Source organism: Grampus griseus (assembly GCF_964374135.1).
Source record: "Grampus griseus genome assembly, chromosome: 17".
Lineage (NCBI taxonomy): Eukaryota > Metazoa > Chordata > Mammalia > Artiodactyla > Delphinidae > Grampus > Grampus griseus.
This window is the reverse complement of record NC_139011.1, coordinates 4,345,566-4,371,119: the sequence shown is the minus strand read 5'-3', so window position 1 is coordinate 4,371,119 and position 25,554 is coordinate 4,345,566. Positions and strand designations below refer to the sequence as shown.

Genomic DNA, 25,554 nt, shown 5'->3' with positions numbered 1-25,554 from the left:
GTCCAGATCCAACTCTGCACTTTGTCCCCAGACCGCCTCACAGCACAGACCGTAGCACCTGCAGAGCTTCTGCGTACAGCACTCAAGACAAGTAAAGAACTGACCAGCTGACCAGGGGCACAGGTAACAGGTAGTTTTGTTACTGCCACCGTCTTATCCAGAGGTTCCCCAATTCTTTACCATCAGTGCTTGCTTTTAGTATCCCTTTCCCCCATGAAACAGACCTTGAAAGATTGTGTTTACCAAGGTGCATTAATACTTCCTTTCTCATTTTACTCAGCAAAAATACACATCAGTGTCAACTAGAGTTTCTACATCAGATGAGGTAATCGGTGTTATCATTTTTATTCTAATGTGCATAATTATATCATCCTGCATCTCTACCATGAGTATTTTGAAAGTCCTGATAACTTAATAATTTCCTGCTAGTGTTTCTTTTGCAATAAAACACTAATGTCTGGCTTAAACTCTAATCCACATTCCACACAAAATGAAATATTCTTAAAGGTTGTGATGTTATCCCCTTGGAAGAAAAGCAAAAGCAAAAATATTTTGATATTTATTTCAGATTCATAGAGATTTAGTATACTGTCATGTGAAGTGTTCAATGAGGGGACCAAAGCACACTTTCTTTAGTAAGTACTAGTTAAACTCAATAAAAACTCAATAACTGACTTTCATTTCCAAATCTGAAGAAAATGAAAGATACCAGTATCACATCATTAAGATACTGAGGGGCTTCCCTGGTGATGCAGTGGTTAAGAATCTGCCTGCCAATGCAGGGGACACGGTTCGAGCCCCGGTCCGGGAAGATCCCACATGCCGTGGAGCAACTAAGCCTGTGTGCCACAACTACTGAGCCTGCGCGTCTGGAGCCCGTGCTCCACAACAAGAGAAGCCACCACACTGAGAAGCCCGCACTCCGCAACGAAGAGTAGCCCCTGCTCGCCGCAACTAGAGAAAGCCTGCGTGCAGCAACGAAGACCCAACCCAGCCAAAAATAAAATAAATAAATAAATTTATTAAATAAAACAGATATTGAGAATTTATTTTCATAGACCTTCGGGGACTAGTGAAGAATGAACAATGTTTTAGGTTCACTACTGGTTTGTTGAAACCTATTCTTAAAAGTATCTACACTCTACCTATTCATGTTGGGAGGTTACTCTTAGCTCTTAAAAAATGAAATGCTATGTTTATGCATTTGCATTGATAACAATTTGGCATGACCTGCATCTCTGTAAACTTATGCTGCATGATATCTGAGACTGTCTAGACATATTGCCACTTACACCAATGCAAAATAATAACAGTAAGAGAAAAAAAAACACATTCACCCCCTCCCCATATCACGACACCTACAAACATTAACAAATAAAGTGGGGTTTTTGGTCAACTTGGGCCACATATTCACCCTAGGTAGGTGTTTCTACCTATTGACAACAGAGCTTCCTGGATCCCTTCTTGGACGCTTGTTATTGCCAAGACCCTGCTATGAAAGCACCAGTGATCTAGGACAGGAGTCAGCAAGCTCCCGCCCTCTGCTTGTGGCTGCAAATAAAGTCTCATCGGAATGCAGTCTCACCGCTAGTTTACATAATGTCTGTGGCTGATCTCGCCTGACTGTGGCACAGTTGAGGATTTGCAACAGAGACCGTATGGCCCGCAAGACTAAAATATCTACTACTTAGGGTCTTTCTGCTCCAATCAGGTGAGTCGAAGCCTCAGTAAGGAGCCAGTATGGTTGTTCCCAAGCCTGTTTTCACCACTTGTTGTTTGCTATGGAAATTACACAATTTAATTGTTCATTAGGTTGCCCAATGAAATTCAGGTAGAAAAAGAAAATGATCTTTTTACGCAAATTAAGATGTTGAAAATATTTGATAAAGATGAGACATTCACTGTCTAAATAGATAGCTGATAGCTGTACCACAAGATAGCTATAAAAGATTTGCAAAAAGTCCTAACAAACTAGGATCCTACATTCAAATTGCTTCAAGGTGTTGTTACACACCCAAACCACTTTTTAAAAAAATAAATTTATTTATTTTTGGCTGCATTGGGTCTTCACTGCTGTGTGCAGGCTTTCTCTAGTTGCGGCGAGCGGAGGCTACTCTTCGTTGCGGTGCGCGGGCTTCTCATTGCGGTGGCTTCTCTTGTTGCGGAGCACGGGCTCTAGGCGCGTGGGCTTCAGTAGTTGCGGCACGCGGGCTCAGTAGTTGTGGCTCATGGGCTCTAGAGCACAGGCTCAGTAGTTGTGGTGAACGGGCTTAGTTGCTCTGCGGCATGTGGGATCTTCCCGGACCAGGGCTCGAACCCGTATCCCCTGCATTGGCAGGCGGATCCTTAACAGGGAAGTCCCTCAAACCACTTTTTAAAAAGACAACAAATAGTAAATGGGTGGATGTTCTTTCTACAATATAATGACAAGAGACTCTATTCAGGGGAACAGAAATAAAAATGGCGGCCTTCATCCCATGTCAAAAAGATTGGCAAATGGTTTATATGTTTTAATTCAAAATGCAATAGAAATGTTTTAGATTTCTCTGTGTGTGTATATATATTTTTAACTATTCCCTATTTAACTTTATTTCTGTTTTTTAACTACCAATACTCATTATTTGTGCTAAGAAAACTTCAGCTGTTTTCTGGTTTGATGTTTATGTGGAAATACCAAGACCACGGGCAACTTCAAGCACAGGTATAACTTGCCAGGACAGAATCAATATCTCATTTAATGTAGTTTAATTCCTAGGATTTACATCTGGGACCCGCATCTTATTCTCCTCAGGCAAATAGTCCATTCGTTTTTATGGGAGAAATCTTTTTCTGTCTGAGAATCAATAAAGAGCTGTCTGCGGTACGGTTCATATTTTATTCATCCTGGGACTTCTCAGTGGGCTGCTGCAAAAGCATGAGCTAGATGATGATCGTAAAAAGAACCACGTGGCTCTTAGTTTTCAATCTCGACATCCGTCCTGCCCCTAACCCGACCATCCCACACAGTGGGGCAGCGTGGAGTGATAGAAGGAATGCTGAAATGGGAATTTTCAAACTGACTTAACTCCCGACTTGGATATCAATTTCCCGTATGACCTTGGACGAGTGACATCACCCCCCTGGGCTTTGTCTTCCTCACCTGAGGAGGAAGTGCTCCTGGCACCAGAGTCCAGAGGTACCAGGGCAGGGTTGACCTGCTTGCTAGCAATAGCCCTACCTGGAACATGACACTGAGATTTCTGTAGAGCGGGGTTTGCACCCAGCTCTGACACTTCCTCACCATGTGACCCTGAACTGGTAGTTTTCCTTCTCTTATGCCCACTTTCCTTATTTATAAAATGGAGACAATGATTCCTACTGATAGGGCAGTCAGATGAGATAAGGGATATCAAGGGACCGTAAATTCCTTTAAGTGAATATGCATGTAGTGACTACGAGCCCAGTGCCTGCTAAACTGAGGTTCACCTTTGCCTTATGGTGTTGAAACCAAGAATGGTCCCGGCAGCTTCAAGCAATGAATATAATGCTGGTGTTTGAGACAAAAGTCTTGGATTCCAACTACCTCCACCTGTGTAGTTTTAGGACCTTGACCTGTGACTTCCGCTTTCTTAATTTCACTCTGCTTTTTTTTTTTTTTTTGCGGTACGCGGGCCTCTCACTGTTGTGGCCCCTCCCGTTGCGGAGCACAGGCTCCGGACGCGCAGGCTCAGCGGCCATGGCTCACGGGCCCAGCCGCTCCGCGGCATGTGGGATCCTCCCGGACCGGGGCACGAACCCGTGTCCCCTGCATCAGCAGGCAGACTCTCAACCACTGCGCCACCAGGGAAGCCCTCACTCTGCTTTTTGAACAACTGGATAACAGTAGCTACCTCCTGCCTGACACACCACCTGGCTCATGCCACAGGCTCGGGATGGGGCAGCTCCAGGGCTTTCTCCTCCCCTGTGCCTCTTCCAAATAAAAACCACACCGAAAAGGAACAGGGAGATGGGGCTAAACCTTGAACCACTTTGAATTGGTTGTAAGCTGAATTCTGAAATCACAGATTGCCAGGTCATTTCATCCAAACCCTTAATTTAGAGGCGAGGTAACCAGGGTTCTAACATAAAGCAATTCCTCCTGTGGTCGACCAGTAGTGAACAGACCTTTGGAACGTGAGCCACCGGAGTTAGGGAGGACCAGGGCAGGGCTGGCAAACACTTGGGGTTCTGGGAAGGTCCAAAGACAAACTGAAGGCACATCCTCTCCAATGAGGAACTTACCGGGGATCCCTGGATTCCTGGCCGTCCCGCAGCTCCGGCAATTCCATCTGTTCCCTAAGGGTGGTAAAGCAGAAAGCCAGTTTGCTGTGTATCTGAACAGAGGTCATCAGCACCTCCTCTTTGCGCATGGGGCAATGCACAGACCTTAGATCCTGTGCCCCTTCCCAGCTGTCTGAACGGTAAGTGTTTCAGGTACTTCTGCCTTCCCCATCAGGCTGGGATCGCCTCTGGGGATACAAAGACGTCGGGAGGACGGCAGCTGCATTTCAGGAGAGGCCGAAGCATTCACCAGCTAATTATCCACAAGAGGAGAGTAAATGGTCTCACTTCAGCGTGGACATTTTCAGCTAACGTCAGGGAACATTTCAGGACAGCAGACAAGAAACAAACAATTGGATTTATCTTCCAGAGAGCTAAGGAAGGCAACTGCCTGTATCGACAACCCAAGGATGAAGAGAGGCACAGATGGATAAAGGGAAGGGGAGCTGTACACAGGTAAGTGGTGCAGAGTGAGCCCCAGACAGGCTTCTGCCCTAGGGTTACTGCACGTGCTGCCCCTTCCGCCTGCAGTCTAAACCCCCATGTGTCAGAGCTCATAACCTGCCCTCGTCCACACCTTGGCTCAGGTATCAGCTTCTCAGTGAGACACTGTCTGCCTGCCAGACCCCAACTGCAAGTCCCTGCTCCTCAACGCCCCGTTTCTGCTTTTAGTTTTCTCCAGCCTTTGCGTCCATCTGACACCTTCGTGTTTATCACCTTGTTTACTGGGAACTAAAACAGCGCCTTGGAGATAGTAGACACTCAATAGTTCTTGAATAAACGAATGAATTAGGAGCTGGGCTGGCTGGGTGATAAATGTAGAGGTCCTTTAGACTGACCGATGCCTTGCTTCTTACCGGCTCGGATGCTTCCGTCTCCTTATCCACAGGAGGCAGAAGGTGATACTGCCCATGCCACAGGGAGGTGAGCAGTAAATGCGGCAATGTTTGCAAGGTGCTCAGCGCACTGAGAATTGAGGGCGCCAGTTAGGAGTGCGCCCCCAGAGCCAGAGCTCCTGGGCCCATGTCCTGGGTCCCCACTGACTAGCGGGATGGGAAGTTACTTTACCTCTCTGCATCTCAGTTCCTTTGTAAAATGGAGAAAGAGGAAAAAAAAGAAAAAGACAGCACTGACTTAACTTGAGTTGTTGAGAGAACTGAGTAAGGTGATACATATAAAGAGTTAGCCAGCCAGCACCAGGGACACACTCAGAGCTCTCCATAAAGGGCTCTCTGTTGGCAGAAGTCTGATGCCAGTGGTCTTCTTCTGTGTGTGTCTGTTGGCCGACTCGAGACCGGAAGCACTGCAGGTAATAACTAAGCATGGGGTAACACATGAGCAAGGTCTCACCGTACTTCATTGACACCTTTCCAGCAGGCTTGATTTAGTCCTTTTGCATACATTTACTGGATGCCTATGTCATACCAGGTGCTGGCAAAGTTTTAGGGATACAGAAATGGCCACACCATGGTCTTGGACCTCAAGGAAACCTGACACAGTTGTAGGAGGTGTGTCTTATTTTCCGTGACCAGGTGAGGACCCCGTAAATGTTCACGAAATAAAAAGATGTCGATAATATTTAGATGAACAGCCTAAGGTTCACGCTCCCCTGCATCTGGGCTGCCGCAGGGGAAAATTACACATCTAACGGAATAATTGCGTTTCTACTCCAAATCTGGGTTATTTTACATAATTTTGCCAGAAGCGTTTGGCATCCTAGACTCTGGAATCTAGCTAAGCTAGCAGGTTGGGAACAGGGTGAGGGTTTTACTGGAAGAAGAATGCTAACCGAGCACCAGAAAATAACCTGTGAAAGTAAAGAGCTTTGTCTTCTTGGTATCTATATATAACATCACGAACACTTAAAAAACAATGCATGATTGACCAGGAGGGTTAGCTGCCTGCTCCTGAGTTTCTTCTGCATGACTGGCCCCTAAACCTGAATGGGCAGCTGACTCAGCATCCATTTCCAAAGGCAATTAACAGTCCAAGCCACGGCACAAAGTAGAGGCTCAATAAACACCTGCATGATGCTGAATAAACTCACGAATCAGGTGGAGACAGACAAGCCACCTAGACCAAAGGGAGGTAGATTTGCCAAGAAGGGCATCAGTCAATGGTAGCACCACAGCTACTGGAAGGGCAAGGAGAACATTTGTTTGGAGGGGGAGGAGGGTCAATGGGAATAAGTGGGATGATATTAAAGGCTGTTGCTATAGTTAGAATGATAACAAGTGCCTTAGAATGACAACGAATGAACTGTTGAAAATAGTAATAATACATAGTAATAACCTGCAGTTATTATTATTGTTATCAATTACAGTAAATCCAAGAAAGTCTGGGTTTGCACAGACACTCTGTGGTTCCCTGAGCCTCTCACCGTGGGACAGTTTCCTACGGAAGAGGGAAAGTTGCTTCTATAATACATTTCTTACTTAAGAGCCTAACCTTGCAATTATCCCAGGCTTCCCCCAACCCGAGCTGGATGAAAAACAGTAAGTGGAGCCTGTGCATCCCTGCCAATGCCCCCGTCCCGAGGGCATTCTGACTACGCTGTCCCTCAACGTAGCCAAGCCCCTCTGGGCTCACCCCAGACGCCGCCGCGACCTGCACTTTCACTTCACCCCAGACACCTTTCAGGTGTCAGTCCACTCTTTAAAATAAGAGGTCTGTCCATGTGATACCACCTCCAGGGAGTACAGAAGTATGCACAAATGACAAGGCCAGAAGAGGAGGAGATTCAAAATAATCACTTACCGGTGGCCCAGGGTTCCCTGGGGGCCCCATGAAACCTGGAACTCCTGGATGACCCTAGGAAAACACAAGGCAATTATTTTAAAGGATTCCCAAAAAGTTGCACTCCGTGCAACTACCCAATTTCAGAAAAGCTAGAATCCATCTTCTAACTCAGATAAAAATTCTGGATATATATATATACACATATATGAACATATTTATATATATATAAATAGGTGGTTGAGGGAGTATCTAACAATATTTACAAAAACAAATCTATCCTGTAACTGGATTTGCTTCAAAATAATGTGAAGGAAGAAGGATATAGATGGAATCAAGAGTGGCCAAATAGCTGGAAGATATTCTGACCAGGTGATAAATACAATGGGGTAATTTTTATTATACGTTCTTATTTTGATGTATGTTTGAAGTATCCCATAATAAGAATTTAAAAACAAATAAATACATATGCACACAATTTATACCCACAATGGAAATAGCTAGATTAACTGAATTATGGCATCTTTGACAGTATTACAGTTATTTTAAGAAAGAGATTCATGTCCCCATGTGGAGAGGAGTCCGTGTGTATTATAGAATGAGCTAAACCGGTTATGGTGCCAAGTGTATTGCATCATTTATTTAGCAGAGCAGTGTTATCAAACCAAACAAACCACCACGGAAGAAAAGATCTCCCTACCCTCCTCCTTCACCTCCTTCCACAGGAAAACACAAACTGTAACATTTGGTGCAGAGATCACTGCCGTTCACAACTCATAAGAATAATCCCCCCCAATTTCGTCTTTCAAGATGCAAGTGGAATTTCCGCTGAGTATGTCATTCAGACCTTTAGAATAGCCCTTATCTCACCGCCTCTGGATTCTCTGCTCACGTGCCTCACCCTGTCACTGAAAGAAAAGCCCTGTGAGGTTAGGGATTTGCCCATCACTCATCCTGAATCTCAGAGCCTGGTGCGGGGCCTGGCACGGAGCTGGTTCACGATGAGTACCGACCGAGAGACGGATAGACTTCGAAGGAAAGGGCAAGGGCAGGAGGGAGAGAAAACAGGAAAAGAGGGAAAAGAGGGACCGCAGCAAGGCACAAGCAGAACAGCCAGCTTAAATGGCTTAAAGGCTGTTAGAGGCTGAGGACTTGAGAGTGAAGGACGAGCTGGTAGCCCTGGATTGGAGACGAGTGGGAGACAGTGTTCAGATGCACATGGGAACGATCTTACAATGCATTTGGAGCAGTGGTCAAGCAGGGCTGGATGGGCCCTGGGCAGAGAAGGGGTGTCTATGAAGCATTTTAGCTCACACAGTGAGCGTCACACAATAGAAGTGGTGGGTGGGCAGGAAGAAAGAAGGGGGCGTTTTGCATTTTGTAATGAATGACTACCAGTTCAGTGAGCAAGAAACCGAGTCCAAAATTTTAAAATACGTGTTTTTAAAGAAAAGAAAAGGTAGGCTCCTCGGATAACTGGGGAAGGGGAGTGTGACAATGAACCAAGGTGGGAACCATGAAAACATGATTTAAAAAAAAATCCTACCAAAGGCAAAGAACAGACGAGAAATGACTGCAGAAACGGTGGAATGAAAGTTACCTAGGAAAAATAAGTGATGTTTCTTCAGGGTGAATGTTTCACTGTAAAGTAAGTTTTTACCTGATCACCTTTCTGTCCGATCTCACCATCTGCACCACGTTCTCCTTTATTTCCCTTAGGAGAAAAAAAAAAAAAAAAAAAGAAAATTACTGAAAATTTTGCTAGCGCTACGTTGCAAAAGAAAAATTTTGCAATGCATTCATTCTCTCATTCTTCATCAATTTCTTATCAAGTTTGTGCTGTAGGTCCAAACTAGCTGTGGGACCTTGAGCAGGTCATTTAAACTCTTGAGTGGTAGCTTTTTTTTTTTGCGGTACGCGGGCCCCTCACTGCTGTGGCCTCCCCCGCCGCAGAGCACAGGCTCCGGATGCGCAGGCTCAGCGGCCATGGCTCACAGGCCCAGCCGCTCCGCGGCATGTGGGATCCTCCCGGACCGGGGCACAAACCTGTGTCCCCCGCACCGGCAGGCGGACTCCCAACCACTGCGCCACCAGGGAAGCCCTGTAGCTTTTTTAATCTACAAACTAGAGCAATGATTGCCCCCCTCATGAAGTGTGGGGAGAATAAAATCAAACTAATACACAGAAAACACTTAGCATAGAGCTCAGGATACAGTAAGTGTAATAAATATAATTATTATTTTTTACTATTTTGTATTTGTACAAAATCCTGGCTTTGTCATTTACTAATTGTGTGTCATTGGGCAAGTTGTTTCAACTCTCTGTTTCCTACTCCTAAAATGAGAATGATAACAGTAGACTCGTGGGGTTGTTGTGAGGATTAAATGGACTGAAATCTACAAAGTAGACTAGTGACGGGCTCAGTGTTAGCTCTCAGTAAACATCAGCTGTCACCATCCTCATCATAATTAGCACTATGGTCATCATCACCATCACCGTCACTGTCACCACCACTGTTGCTGTCATTATGGCATCATCACCACCACAGCCACTATCCTCCCCTCCTACCAATCATCATCATCATCACTGCCGCCACTACAACATTCACTGCTGGCACCTCTGTCATCCTCCTCCCCCTCTCCTTCACAGCACCATCACCTTCATTATCATGGTCATCAAGACATAGCATGCGACCTACCAAAAATACAGTTTTACAAACTAATCCTGAAAGTAACATTCAAAGGTTCCAATCTCTCTTAACTGTCACCTCTTTGGCCCTGTGTTTAGTATGTTAACAAGTATATTCCAGTAAAATGTTATTAAACAAAAACAATTCAGTTCCTTTAAAAGAATGTATTATGCAGTAAAAGAAGTCGTTGGCAATTAGTCAGTCCTGGCTGTGTTTCCAGGCCTGTCCTCCCTTATCTTTGCATCTTTCAGAAGATCATGTCCCTTCTTTGCTCTGTTTATTCATTCAGTTAATGAAGGATGCGAGGGGGCAGGTCAATCTACGAGGGTCCAGGTCCAGAACCCTACAACTCTCTCACTGAAACATCACGCCCAGTCGTCTTCCTATCCAGACTGTTGTACCACATCAGCAGTTCATTGATGACAATAGCTACCTAATAACACCCTGGCTGCCTCCCTTGGGTATATTGGGAGAGTTAGGTGATCTAATGCCTTAAAGTGCCAAATGCTTTTGTGTAGAGGAAAAAAAAAAATAGGTTCAGAGGGGAAGAGCATTTGTTCCAACACCTCTGCATGTAATTATGTCTACTGTTTTAAAATCTATAAAGCCAGTACTGTCTGCAGGCCACTTTATAATCTCAGTGAAAAGAAGTGACAGAAGAGCACACTGCTTCTCTGACATTTAGGACGACTGCCTTAAAAGTAAATGGCTTCCTTTCAATTTCCAGTCCTCAGTCTGGGCTTAGAATGGTTTCAACCCTCATCTCACAGCAAGTAAATGGCAACAGCTCAAGGATCTCCACAGCTGTCCTTGTCTCCTTCTCTGCCGCAGCTGGGGATCAAAGCAAACACAGCCACCCCCAAGCCTGACTCACTTCCTTCCAGAAAAGAGGACTGACATTTACAGAGCCCCTACTCTGCCGGGTGCTCTTCCAGGGCGTCCACATGAGATCCCACTTCACGCATTTCTTTGTGTATATCCTGAGCTGATGCAAAACAGTATTTCATATGTCTACATTGTCTAATTTAGCCAGGAAAACTACTCAGTGAGGTAGGGGTTATTACCAGAGCGTAGAGATAAGAGATCTGAAGACCAGAGAGGTGAAGTGATTCGCCTGAGGTCACACAGGTAATAAGAAACAAGATTTGGCATCTAATCCAGATCTGTCTGTATCCAAACTGCCTCCTCCTGACCAACTTCCTTTCCTGGTCATTTTCCTAGGTCATGATGCCTCGTCCCACTGGTTTTCTAATGTCAAGAGCACTAGATTCATAGTCTAGAAGCCCAACTGACCTTGCTGACCACGTTCTGGGAATCTTTCTACGCACCAAGAATACAGCAATCAAGAAAACAGATTAGAAACAACAAAACCAAAAAGCCACCTGCCCACCTGGAGTTTACATTCCAGGGACATTACGAGTTTACTGCTTTGCCAGCTCAGCTCCCTTCAGTACATGCTTATTGAGGGTCCGAAGGAAGGGTTTCATTTTTCCTGTTGAAAAGAAGGGAAGAAACTCCCACCACAACCCCTTTTATTAGAGCATTTACTTCAGAAAACTTGACACTGTGAGCTCTTTCTCTCTTTGAAATGTATGTAAGTCCTTTTCAAAGCTGAATAAGCCTTTTGCCAGCTCTAGGACCCAGGAAAGTCTTTCTCAAGGACCTGGGACATCTCTTTGAAATGTAATCAACAAGGAAAATGAAGCCCCATCTCCCAGGTTCTAAAGGAAAGTAGGAGTCTAACTTCGCGGTCCCTTGCTCCAAGCTGCAAAGAGAAGTTTGATTTTCTTTTGTACAAAATTAATTCACTAAAGCAGATGCGCACTCCGATTACCAGGTGAATTAGGACGAACATGACAGACGGTGCTACACGGTCCTCTTACATGAGAACTAGTTATTGTTCATCCTGAGGACACACACATCATGGGTCATAGCTGCTTAGCCATAGAAAAGGGTGAGATTTCTTTGTCTTTACAATCGCGTAGCAAAATTGCCTGTGATGCCTTATAATACTCTGGCTTAATGCTTGTACAAAAATAAAGTTATTTCCCTTCTTTTCCTTGTGGACAGGTTTTCTGGTTTGGGAGAAGATTCTGTTTAGTTTTGAATTATATTTCCTCAACACCATCATTTGCTAAGTGCGTAAGGTAACAATTATTTAGAGGTTATTCTCCTAGCAGAGGCTGCTCTAACGATGCTGGCTTTTGTGAATCCATCAAACAGGTAATTCTCTCCAGGAGTTTACAAACTGTTGAGAGCAGGGCCTAAACTTTCTCAAATTAGGAAGTCTCTGCTATTCTCAGAATAAGCCCTGCCCCTGAAATTTTGCCTGCTGTTTTCTCTGCCTAGAAAACTCTTCCCCAAGAATGCCTGGCAAAGCACTGCCTAACTTTCCGATGCAACTAAAATCCCACCTCCCACTCCAGGTGGCCTTCACAGGTGACCTCTGCCCCATGGCATTATTTTCCTTAAAATCATTTAACTCTTCTCCTGGAAATCTGTTATAGTTGTTATTAACTCAAATGGAGGAACAATTATGAGGACCTCCCACAGTGACACGCATCTCACATTTGCTACATGCTGGGCACCATGCCTGGTGCTTTGTAAATGTTTCCTTGTTTTAATTGTCACATCCTCTCTGTGAGATGAGCCACGTAGTTCTTCTTTTACAGATGAGGGACCCCAGGTTCAGAAAAGTCAAAGTTGCCCAAGTCTTATAATTAGTAAGCGCAATTCACTCAGCTACTAAGAGGCAGAACCGGGTTGGAGAACCACTGACCTCTCACTGCTCTCGGTGGCCTCGGCCCCAGTTTGATTTTTCTAAGAGTCATGACCTTGTAGATCTTTCTTCTCCAACACATCAGGCCTTAGAAAGCATGGCCCATTTCTGACCTACCTCTTCCTCCTGACTTGGAAGGGAGCTGTTTAAGGGCATGCGTGGTGAGAATCTTTCAGGATTGAGGCAGCTGTGGGTGAAAAGAGGCCTCTCCTGAAGACAGCAGGGACTAAACGGCTCTGGGTTGCCTTCTGGGAAGAACGGGATTCCAGGGCCTTTTCTGGCAGTTCTAGTAACAGCAGAGGAGGTATCATCTCTGCTCCCAGAATCGTCCAGAACCTCCAAGGCAGTGGGGGGATGGGGATGGGCTCCTGCTCATTTAGCATCTCCAGTCCCTGCAGCTCCCATTACACGATTGGTGGACACGTGGACGAGAAGAAAACCATGTTTTTCATGAAGGATAGAATAAGAGGCACTTCCAAACTGGAAGGCGCTATTGCATCTGACTCTGCAGAAAACCGCGTCTCCAGAAAATCACGCTCTGACTACCATCTTGCTCCTTCTTCCTCTACATGGCCTGTAATCATAACAACAGCCACTGTATCTCCAGACCCTACCTCTTAGAGTCAGTGTCTTAGGCAGTTCGAAAGCTCTACAGTGAAGCTCTGGATTTGACGGCGTCATTAACCTCCCCAGACCCAGCAGCCAAAGAGAGCAGCTGCACATCAGTGAGAAAAATCCTGGGGAGGCTGATTTCCCAGACGCTGGATCACCATCGCACGCAATGAAGCAAATCAAACCTTCTTGATGACGCACGTGACCAGTGAACACCCAGGGCCTTTGGTTATAGAAAGGACACTAACAATGACCATAAATGCTCCACTGTGGGCAGCATTTTCAATTTACAAATTCATCCTGGTGTCCTCAGGTCTGGCAGAGATCCTGTTTGATAACTGAGGCTCAACAGAAAGGAAATGAAACAATCCTCTGTTCTGCTTTCTGGAGAGTGGCGTGGGATGAAAAGCACAGAGACAGGCTTGAATTTGAAGCCAAGAACCAGGGCAAGCCTGTGAGTCCTCAGATGGTATTTAAATCCTCTGCAACTCATCTTCCCAGCAATAGGTGGCGGTAGGGGGGAAGCTATAACAGGGTCTGTACCGGAGACAGTGTAGGTAGAAGCTAGGCTCCCCCGTGGGGAGCTGTCCTTGGTGCTGCCGGTGGTGGTAGCATTACTGGGGGTATAACAGCATACTAACCAGTGCGGCTCCTGGAGTTGGACGAGCAGGGATTCACCTTGGCTATACCACCTACTAGTTTTGTAATACCGGCATTTAATCTTGCTCAACCTTAGTTTCCTGCTCTGTAAAGTGGAACAACATCTCTACTTCCTAGGACGAGGCTCACCATCGCAGGAGACAACATTGTTAACACGGGTAAACTGGCCCTTGGCCCTTAACGCACCAGGCACACTGTGTCCTGCAGTCCCTGGGAGCTCATTCTGTAGCGTGGACCCTGAGAACTTCTCACAGTCACCATGGACTTCCAAGCGGAGGGGCGGGGGGGGAGACCCGTCTTTCAGATGCAGCACTAATTTCTGTCCTTTTTCTGGGTGGAAGCTTTCTTTGGCTTTCTCTGTCTCTGTAAAGGAACAAACCCTCCCTTGAAGGGAATTATAAAAGAACAAAGGCAGAGCACTTGTCCTAAGACACCAACACTTCAGGAGCAGTTGGGCTGATAGAGAAAACAATTCCTACTCAGTGGAGGGAATTCCTTATCTGTTTAATTGATTGGCTTTTGTTTCTCTGAATAAAGGTCATTCCGTGGCAGAGGTAGCACCCAGCAGCTGGCAGATGACAACAAGGGCTGCATAGTGAGGACCAGCTGAAATTACCCCTGCAGAATCCTCCAGGCGACAAGGTTAGCCACTGTTTATGACCCCAGAAAAGAAGGGTAATCCTCAGCAAACAGCACAGAGGATGCTAGGCTGTGCTGGTGTCTCTTAACCTAACACTGTCCCTGGGCAGAATCTCTTGTTCCATCTACACCGAGACCTGACATCTATAGTTCCTGAAGCAGGAGTCTTAGGTTTGCCAAACCCTGTAAAACTTCAATGTCTCTGGATAACAACTAGATGTCTAACCTGCCAGCCAGGGCCTGGGAGATCTGGCTGTTCTCCATCTTGATACCCCACAGGCCCCTGGCTGTGTTGTCACACCGCCATATTTCTGTTTGCTTCCTTGTCTTTTTTTTTTTTTTTTTTTTTTTTTTGCGGTACGCAGGCCTCTCACTGATGTGGCCTCTCCCGTTGCGGAGCACAGGCTCCGGACGCGCAGGCTCAGCGGCCATGGCTCACGGGCCCAGCTGCTCCGCAGCATGTGGGATCTTCCCAGACCAGGGCAAGAACCCGTGTCCCCTGCATCGGCAGGCGGACTCTCAACCACTGCGCCACCAGGGAAGCCCCTTGCCTTTTAATAGTAATAATAATACCTCCAACCCCATTTTCCAGGGCTGTGCCTAGGGTGAAGAGAGTGAGCACTCACCTGGGGGGCGAAATGTAAGGGGCCCCGGGAAACCTCAGGATCCAAGATAAAGAATATTTTACGGCCATATTTTTATAAGTCAAAATTAAGGCAAAATAATCCAAGATGAACAAAATATGAACATGAAAATAAACACAGGGCTCCCAAGGGGCAAGGATCAGGGGGAGGCAAGGAAAGTGAGGGATTCGTGTGTAGGTTGGGTCTCATCTCTTTTTTTAATATAAATTTATTTAATTAATTAATTTATTTTGGGCTGTGTTGGGTGTTCATTGCTGCGTGCACGCTTTCTCTAGTTGCGGCGAGCAGGGGCTACTCTTTGTTGTGGTGTGTGGGCTTCTCATTGCGGTGGCTTCTCTTGTTGTGGAGCACGGGGTCTAGACACCCAGGCTTCAGTAGTTGTGGCACATGGGCTTCAGTAGTTGTGGCGCATGGGCTTAGTTGCTCTGCAGCATGTGGGATCTTCCTGACCCAAGGCTTGAACCCGTGTCCCCTGCACTGGCAGGCGGATTCTTAACCACTGTGCCACCAGGGAAGCCCTGGGTCTTGTCTTTATTTAAAATTTTGATATTTTGTTCCTTATGTATCTACTGCACTCATTTTAAACATTTCATAATACCGCATTAGAGTCTCATTTATCTTGGTTATAGAGGATTTTGGCTTCCCCTTACGTTTTCCACCCAGGTCCTCACCCCAATCCTGGCCCAGGGGCTGACAGAGCATGAGGGCTAAGATTGACAGAGGGCTACAGTGTGACAGGCACTGGTGGGGGCATCTCATGAGCGGCCGCCAGGGCCAGAGCTTGTAAGGTCTCTGCTCTCACACTCCCTAGGGTACCAGGAGGAAAGGGAAGGGCAGAGAGGTAAGAAGCTAGCCCAAGGAGACTGCTGAGACTGGATTCCAACCCCAAAGGGCTTGCTCCTGTGGTCTGTCTCCTACTGACAATTTCCTGCTGCATCTCCCATCAGATGAGCCACACCGTGTCCCAGCCAGGCCACAAGAAGAGACACAGTGACACGTGTCCCTGAATGTTGGGGCAGAGCAGTGCATAGAGTTTCCGGCAGCACAGAGGTGACAAGGGGGTCAGAGAGAGCCCCCAGGGCAGCATCGATGTCAGGGGAAGTGGAATAAGGCTGGGAAGGTCAGAGCTCACCCGCTCCCTGCCTGTACGCCACACTCACACACTCTCTTCCCCTTAGAGGTAAGTACTGTCACCACCCAGAGCCCAACCAGCCACAGCCCAGACACCTGTTCTGGCAGCCAGAGCTTCGCAGCCTGTTCTACAGCTGCGATCCCAGCTCCTTCCTCCCAGGCCAGTCTCCCTGGCTTTGTGAAACTACAAGCTATCCTGCCCGTTTTAGATGGGTGTCTTGTCATTCATGTGAGAATTAATGATACTCACTTGTGTTTGTATAGCTCCTTCCTAATATTTTTATTGAGTGCCAAGTTCTTTTTATGTATGATATTGTGCAACTCTTCCCTCTCTCTGAAGTTGTTTTTATTCACATCGTTAGTGGGTGGAGAAATTGAGGCCCAGAGAGGTCAAGAATTTTGCCTAAGGTCACACAGCTCCAAAGACTCAACTCCGGGGTGGGACTCGAGTTCAGAGATGTCTGACCCCAAAGCTCATGTCTTAACCAGCACTACACATTCCTATCTGGTAGCTCATCTATACTTTCAGCCACTCAAGTATTTGTCTACGAGCAATCTAAGACTCACCAAGTTCAAGGGCCCCTTCCTATGGTCACTGAGACAGTCAGTGCTAAGGAGAGAACCTGAACGTGGATTTTCTGATTGTAAAATCATTGTTCCTTTCCACTGGACATCACTCTTCCTCAAACGTTGGTTCACCAGTGAGATGAGAATAAACTCGCGTGATTTTTATGAAAGCTCACTGACCTGTGGTCCATCTATTCCTGGGGGCCCTGGGAGGCCTCTGGGCCCAGCATCTCCCTGCAGCAGGAATAACGGGGAAAAAACAAAACAAAACAAAACAGCAAGAATGAGTGCCTGGAGCCCATGCCCAGAGTCATCCGCAAGCCATTCTCTTACACATGCACTCACTGACTTCCCACCGGCTTCCCTGTCCCCTGCCCCACCCTACCGCGTGTCTGAGCAAGGGTGTAGGTGGGCGGCTGTGCATTTGTGGCCGTCACCCACCACCAATGTGGCAGCTGGTATGAGAGCCAGTCCCCAAGGGCCCCCATGGCCCTACCTCCCGCTTCTGTGCCCTTGCGTAGAATCCCCCCTTGTGTCCCCGAGACCCGGTGCTGAGGTCTCCCAGGTGATGTATTCCATTACAGTGACAAAAACTAAGTTTCCCCTTTTCTCCTTACCTTTTTCCCTTCTGTGCCTTCTCTCCCTGGCTTTCCCGGGAGACCTTTGTCCCCTTTAAAACCTGGCAGACCAGGGAGACCTGGGGGACCTGGGGGACAGTCATTGCACACATCCTGAGAAGAAGAGCAAAAACAGCACAGTTACTTATAAAACAAAAGGTGGCCCATGGCTCCTACCTTTCCAGACAGGAAGAAGGCAGCAAATGATGAAAAGGAAACAGGTGGATTGAGTCACTACCCACACAGCTTGTGTCAAACTTTGCATTTTTCTCTCTTGGTCTTAAATTAGATTTCAGCACTGATACATCTGATATATCTGGATTATTACTGCATTTCTCCTTACTTCTGACCAGACTGCTGAAATGTAGCACAAGATGAAGATGTCGAAAGCGAAGATGTACCAATGTGTGTGAGCGTCTAAAAACATTCACAGTATAGATTTAACGCAAACATTTAGTACTGTTAAAGATAGCATGCTCTGTCCCTAAGACCAGAGACAAGACACAGCTGGGAACTGCATTCTCTGTCTGGTGGGTTTGCCCAAAATGTTTCTGAACAAAGCAGCAAAAAAAAAAGAAAGCAACAGGCACCGACCCTTGGGACTCTCTTGCTGTGACACACACCAAATCTCACCATGCCTGGCATTATTCTTTGTTCAAAGTAGGCATTTAATAACTGTTCCCCAGAATGGAACTTTGCTCCACTCGTTTGAGGCAGGTTAAGTGCTGTCCCTGGAGTGAATGTAAAGTTCTCAGCCCAGAGAACAGGTTCTCTAGCTTGTCTGTGTCCTCCCCAGATCTTACATTTTGGAGCACAGTAAACACCAAATACAGTTCACAGGCTTGACCACACTCTCATCCATTTCACACCCCAGGGTCTTGGATTGCTCCTTCCACGCCCTTCTCTCTAATCCTCACTCTCTTCCTCCCCTGTTCTCTCCCTGCTGTAAGGGTTAAATGAGATAAAACAAAGAGGTCTCTCAGAATAGTGGCAGATCATTCCCAGTGATTTTGGCTGTTATGAACTCATGTATCTACCCAGCAGCTCCCTCACTGTTAGGCACTGTGCTTTTCTGCTTCGAGACCACAACGAGCACACGTCTTGAAGGGCTCATGGTTCCATGTACCAACTGACACAAACAAACGCATTAACTAGGGCTTCTGGGATGCTGCACTGGAGAGATCGGTGAAGACTTGTTCATATTCAATGAGGTGATGATTCAGGTGACTTGGCATTCAAATCGGTCTCTAGGGCTTCCCTGGTGGCGCAGTGGTTGAGAGTCCGCCTGCTGATGCAGGGGACGTGGGTTCGTGCACCGCTCCGGGAGGATCTCACATGCCGCGGAGCGGCTGGGCCCGTGAGCCATGGCCGCTGAGCCTGCGCGTCCGGAGCCTGTGCTCCGCAACGGGAGAGGCCACGACGGTGAGAGGCCCGCGTACCGCAAGAAAAAAAAAATAAAAAAACCAAAAATAAAAAAACCAAAAAACAAATCGGTCTCTAATTCAGGATGGAAGGGCTTTCGTCATCAAAAAAGCAACTCTGAACTGTCCACCTTCCTTTTAGGTACTTACTCCTACTCAATATTCGAAGCTTCTTTGGAAGTGTCCTACTCCAGGAAGCCTTCCTGATGGCTTCACGCTGGGGATGTGTTCCTGCTCCCACAGACCCAGGAATTCCTGCTATGGAAGCACCTGTCTCACTATTGAGGAGATCTGTTCATAGCTCCAAGCCCTCCCCACCAAGCAAAAAAGTGTTAGCTCTCCGAGAACAGAGATAGAGTTGCTTTATCTTTGCATGTCCACTTCGTAGCAAATAACCTTCCGCACAGCGTGAGTTCCATAAATGAGGGAACCAGCCGACCCGACCAACCACCAACCAACTGGCCACTGGCCTTCTGGCACCCAGTGCCATCTTCCTTTAGTGGTGATTTCAGATGCTGGTTGAATGTTTTCGGAGGATGAGGAATACCAAATGTCGGGCTACATGAAGAAATGGCAGATGAGAGAAGCTGAAGGATACTGTTTCCAGTTGCTGTTTTTTGTTTGGAAGAGTGGCAGGCTTCGGAGGAACTCATCTATCTCATCGATTCCTAGACCTTCGCTATAGCTCGTTAAAATGAGATACAGCCGTCAAACATGGCAACAATGCTCACAGGATGAGATTTTTTGGACGTGGTGGGTGCAAGAGTGATTCGGAACCGTTCTTCGCAGCGGGATCCACAGCATAAAGAAATTGTATCTGAACAATACAAAATGTCACTACTTTCCAATTTCTTTTCCATTTGTGGCATGGGTAACTCAGCCTGGGTGTGTCTTAATCACACATTCTGTGTAGGATTGTTCCCTGATGACCAGAGCAGCCCCCAGCAGCCCCCAGACTTGCCAGTGAGGGGGCTGGATCGGGTCCTGGAATCCAGTGAGCACAGGGCGAGACCAGCCCCCCACCTGCTGTCCTACCAATGCTCACTTTGGCTCCTGTGCACCTGGGGCCCCTGGTCCCTCCTGACCTGGGCTACCGGAAATGCCTTGACACTAGTGTTGGGGCCCAGGGTGGGCTGCCCCAAAGTGTCTCAATAGCATATAATTTTGAACTAAAGATACGTAAGAAATGGCCAGTGCAAGAGGGATGCTGGCCCTTCTGTCTGTCTCCCTGAAAGCAAGAAATAAACCTCTAATGTGAAAAGTACCCTCCTTGCATCTGGAGGTAGAACAACCACTTTATCCCCAGAAACAGGGATTTCAAGGCGGAGAAGCCTGTATAAACAAACCTTAAATTTACTACCCTAAGTCCAAGCTCTGTTTAGATTCTTCACTAATTAAGGACCCAAAGCCTAAGTTTCTTGCCCTGTCAATTCCTCACAAATGTATTGCTTCTTTAACCAAAAAGTATAAAAGCTGCCTGTTTTGGCCACATCTCAGGTCCCATTTCTATGAGACCTCCACGTGCACAAATTAAAATGTATTTATTTTTCTTCTGTTAATGTCGTGTGTCAATTTTATTATCAGTCTGGCCACAAGAACTCCAGAGGGATTACAGGGGGAAATTTCTCCCTCCCTGTCACTAGCCAGGGTTCTGCTTCCGGCTAGACGGGCTTTGCCCAGACCACACCAAAGCCTCTGCCCACTTGGGATCACGGCTTCACCTCTCCGAGCCTCAGTCCCTTATCTGTGAGATGAGAACCTCAGAGTCTGGGGAGAAATACATGAGATAATGGATGAAAAACGCCTGATGCCAGGCCCGGCACACAGTGACAGCACAGGAATTTCAGCTGCTACATGTGTCACTGTGGTTTCAGTTGTTATTTTCCTCCCTGAATCTGTTGCTTTGTCCCCCTGGCAGATCAGACGCCCCTGATCATCAATACCGACTCCCAACTTTTCCACTTAACTGAGTCATCTCAGGCAAGTCACTTAGTCCCTTTGAGCCTATTTCCGTATCTGTGAATAAGGATTGTTCTCCTACCTTAGGAGAGGGATGTGAATCTGAAATAACACGTGTGAAGCATCTAGCACGTTGCAGGGTTCCAACTGTAAATACAGACTCCCTCTCACCTCCATCCCCTTCGTTTTTCCTGAGACACTTTCAGCAGACCCGGCTGGCTGCGTCACTGTATTTGGTGTGGGACAGCATATCAAGAAAGTGCTCAATCAAATGTGTACAACTGGAGGAGTGCTGCAGTCTCTGCCCGGCATAGGATTCACCTCCAGATCATCTCATGCAAGTTCTTGCTGGATTCCTGAATCCTCACTGCAGATTCCTGCCAAAGGGTTGTGGAGCCTACATTTCAAACCTCTGGGTGACAGGCAAGAAACTCACTACCTGCCCTTTGTCAGGTAGCTGTCAGGAAGCTCGGATGCATGCAGAGATGAAGTCGGAGAGCAGAGGGGCTAGAGCACAGGACGTGGAGGTGGTCACACTGGGCTTGAGTCTTCGCTCTGCCACCATCCAGCTCTGTTGCCTTGAACAAGTGACTGATCCCCCTGTGCCCAATCTCCTGCTCTGTAAAATGCAGCACGTAGTAGTACCCACCAACTGGGTTGTTGCTGAGGATAGGATGAAGTAATATTTATCCCAGGGAATCATCTAATGGAGAGGCCCTGAGGATGACCTCCCCGGGCACAGATCCAACTATGGAAGTTCATTAAACAGGAACTCTTAGGAGACAAACTTTCTAACCAGGCAGTTTTCCAACTATCAGAATGAGGCAAATTTTCTGTTATAAAAGATACCTTCGTAGCAAAAGAGGGTCCTGCCGCCAGCCCACCTGGACCAGATCATCATCACGACGGCAGCAGGTGATTATAAAACAGGGAGCTGGGATAGCTGACTTCACAGACCTGGGCAAACCCACAGAGCCCAGGCTCTTGTCCACAGGGTTTCCAGGCAAAGAACAGCTCTGTAGGGCCAGGGAGTCTCAGGTGCTTCCCTGAATGTAGGTGCTCACATTCTCTCTGCGGTTCCTGGGTGCTCTGAGGAACACAGCTGCATCCTTTAGCAGGTAAGAAGTACCGATTTGACGAAACACCTATCTTAATGCTGTAGCCGTAAAGCATTAACCCATGCAGCGTCCACCCCTATTATCATTGCCATCAGGACCGGGACACCTTGAGGTTGAAATCCTTGGTGAGGCTGTGGGGTGGGGAAGACAGGGGCCAATGCAAACCCAGGGCCTTCCAGCGGGACACAGTTAGGAAAAAATGATCGAGAACAGAAACGCCTGTAATAAACACGGCTGGAATCAATAGATAATGAATTCTTGCCATGTCCTTGTAAAAAACAAAACAAAATTCCCTCTTGTTAATGAAAATCAGGAAAGATTGCTCTATTACTACTCATTTTCCAATGAAATGTATAGTTTTCCCTCAAGGCATCTCAACGTATAAAGAGATGAAAAGGCCCAAGCTTCTGAGAAGGATTTCTTTTCCCTTTTGTTCTCCTCCCTCACTCTCATGCAAGAACCAGGTATTTTCCGACACCTCCCAAGTGGTTTTTAGAATACAGGAAGCGAGGGAGAGGGTGGTCACACAAAATCCAAGGCCAAGCTTCACCCGAAGCTAAGACAAAAGCTTGGAACAGAGGCAGCAAAGGGTCCTCCACACGCACAGCCGCAGGACTGCTCTTCCTGAAACACAAATCTTATCCTGCCTCTGTCTCGCTCACAGCCTTCCCCAGTTCTTCTCTTTAAGCGCCGAGGTCCCTGGCCAGGCTCCTGGGCGTCCAGCTTTCCGTGCCCTATCTCAGCAGAGCTGTGCTGAACTCGCGTCTTCTGTCGCCCGTGGAGAAGGCGCACGCGGTTCGGACCACGAGCGCAGTGCGCGCTCTGATCTGGACTCAGCCTGGCTAAGGGCCCGGCAGCCGGCTCCACCGCCCTGCACCTGCACTCTGGACCTCGCCCCAGAAGAAACCCCACCCGGCCTGTCTGACTCTGCCCATGCGTCCTCTCAGAACTCCAGGATGCACTCCTGTGTGGGGTCAAAGGTCAGCCTCTGGAATCAGTGAGGAGTGGGCTCTAGTCTCATAAAGTCACTGACCCTCACAGTGACTCAGGTTTCTAACAAGCAAAATAAGAGCATAAGTAGTACCAACATCAGAGAGTGATCATGGATATAAAACAAGAGCCACGTGGGAAGCATTTCGCATAGCACTGCCTGGGAGGATTTCCTGTGATGAGGGATCTCACTGTCCAATAAGATCGCCACTAGCCACAGGTGGCGAGTAAGTACTCGGAATGTGGCTAGTGTGACCAAGGACCGGAACTGCTAATTGCATTTAGTTTTAATTAACTTACATTTAAATTGACACATGTGGCCAGGGGCTGGCATACTGGGCAGCGGAGTTTAGCACGCTGCTGGCACACAGTGAGTTCTCAACAAAGGCTGCTATCATTGCTAATGTTATAACATAGTTGTCCGGACAAAAAAGCACATGTTATTGAGATCTCTAATCCCCCATCACCATTTTCAAAATGCATGCACGTTTATTTCATGCTTTTACCTTAACCAAGAGATTTACGTCCCCTGGAGACAGCAGTGGAGAGGGGCCCTGTCAAAACAAAAACCAGTGAATACAGACACACACACACGCATGCACACTGCACACTCCACGCTTCTTTAGACAGCACGCAGCCTTCAGAATGGAAGCTGTAACACATGACGAAGCTGGGCCGGGCACGGGATGACAGGCGCCCTGCCTACGCCCCATGCTTGGGAGCCACAGAAAGACGTGGCAGCCCAAGTGCACGGGCTGCCAGTCCTGAGTCTGACATCGGCCTTTCTGGTCCCCGGTCTCCTTCTTGTGGCCCTTTCTCTTCTCCTGGTGGCCTCTCCTCCCCACCTCCATCAAAACCAATAGGGCCTATGGGTACTGTGGAAGACAAAGGGGCAGACGGCCCTTTATTCCCCAGATGGGTAGCAGCCGTTGCTATCAGTCATTCACAATGTAGCATGATTTTAAAGCAACTTCTTCAGCTTTCGTAGGTGAAATAGCCTTTTCAGCCTCATTCATCATTATGAGCTGGAAGTCTCTAACTTCAGGAAGAGTTCAGAAATCAGGAGTAATTACATAGCCTCTGAAGGTGTGTAGGAGCCCGTGGGTCACTGACTTCACATTCAAACCCACGGTGAGCTGGAACATGGCATGCGATGGGGTCAGCCCGGAGCCCAAGCGGAGCAGAGGCTGGGTTCACACTGGGGGTCAAGGGACCTGAGGCTGGGAAGGAAATGGAAACTAAAGGCAGACACTAAAGTGAGGAAGGGATTCTTAGGGAAGAACTGGGACACTGGTGTGCTACTTTGCAAACTTCTAAATTTGCAGTGGAAACGGAGTGCCAGAGAGTCCGCTCTGCAGAGGGAAGGTGGCAGGGTTTCCTCCAGAGTTTCCAGAGTTTTCTCTGTGGCCACAATCGGACTTGTGGCGGCTGATTCCTTCTGATTAAGTTTGACGTTGGGTTTATGCATTATGACTCCAGTCTAGCCTCCTAACGAGACAATTTCCCTGGCTGCCCCCCTCTCCCTGGCCCCACGGGGTTTCTGCCACATCCTGTGGCTACAGCAAGCCACGTGACAGCAGCATCATATGCGTTTGCATCGGATAATCTCGGCAGTGGCTAGGCGTACGCCTGTGTTTTCTGAGTTGAAACGCTCAAGTATTCTATCAACACTCTGGTCTATTTCAAGAGGACACCCGAGAGAGACTGGGGTAGGACTGACTCAGATTTGGAGGTTCTGAAGGCACCACTAGCCCGCAGGGAGAGCTCACGTGGGTTGCATATGCTGAACAAAGCCGAGAACGTCCTCAGTTACCTGAGACCGACCCTCAGGAGGAAAGCCAACTTGTGCCACATTAATTAAAGCTTTAAAAGGGGGAGAGGGGTTTTATTTTGACGCCTTATTATTTTCCCCTGGGAAGTTAATAACCTAAGATTCCTATTGTTCAAATTGGGACATTTTCACACTGCTGGCCTTGTATTCTTTGGAATATTTTTCTGCTGTCATTTGAGCCCCTTGTAGAGTTAGAATGAGCTCTATTAGACAGCATGGCTGGGCATCAGTTAGAAAAGGAGAACAAGGAGTGAGTTTTCTGTGTAGGTACAGCGTGGCCTTGGGGATAATTCAGTTAATGTCCTGTTGTGGTCCATTTCTGTGGGTCTCACAAGATAGGTCTGAATACACAGGAGCAAGGCCGTTGTGGGGTGGTGGCCTCCTGAAGGTGGACACAGGACGCATCAGAGATTGCCACGTTTGCTCTGGAGGATTGGTTGTTGATGGGATAAGAGAACAGGAGTGGGAAGTGCTGGGGTACAGGAGACATAGTCTGTGCCCTGCTTAGACCCTCCTTCCGTCCTGGCGTGCCCAACCACCAGCTGCCGGGACGCTGGCTGGAAGGTCACACAGAGACGTTACACAGTCAATAAAGAGCTGACATGGAGGTGAGAGCGGCCGGCCTCTCGACTGGAGATGGGCCAGCTCCACGGGGCTGCTCGCTCCCCGTAGGCTCAGAAGGAGCCTAGATTCCAGCTGAGCCCACAACTTTGACTGCCTTTTCCCCACCACGCCCTGCTTTCTTCAATCCTGGCAGGTTTCACCTCAATCAGTTGGCACAAGAATCCTCACCAGAGGCTCTGCTTCCAGAGAACCCAAGCCTAGACAGAGGGATTCCCAGGACAGTGCAGCCCTGGAGAAA

The 25,554-nt window shown here is 47.5% G+C and overlaps 1 protein-coding gene across 1 annotated transcript in view; it reads right to left on the bottom strand.

The window, feature by feature from the left end:
* COL22A1 (collagen type XXII alpha 1 chain) overlaps nt 1–25,554 on the bottom strand; it is a gene marked incomplete at its 5' end in the record, with an annotated part of 239,043 nt that overhangs the window by 32,855 nt on the left and 180,634 nt on the right. The window contains 6 exons of the mRNA XM_082674806.1: nt 4,261–4,314; nt 7,057–7,110; nt 8,696–8,749; nt 16,937–16,990; nt 17,374–17,487; nt 23,368–23,415. Coding sequence (XP_082530932.1) covers nt 4,261–4,314; nt 7,057–7,110; nt 8,696–8,749; nt 16,937–16,990; nt 17,374–17,487; nt 23,368–23,415 — 378 coding nt within the window. The remainder of the gene's footprint in view (nt 1–4,260; nt 4,315–7,056; nt 7,111–8,695; nt 8,750–16,936; nt 16,991–17,373; nt 17,488–23,367; nt 23,416–25,554) is intronic.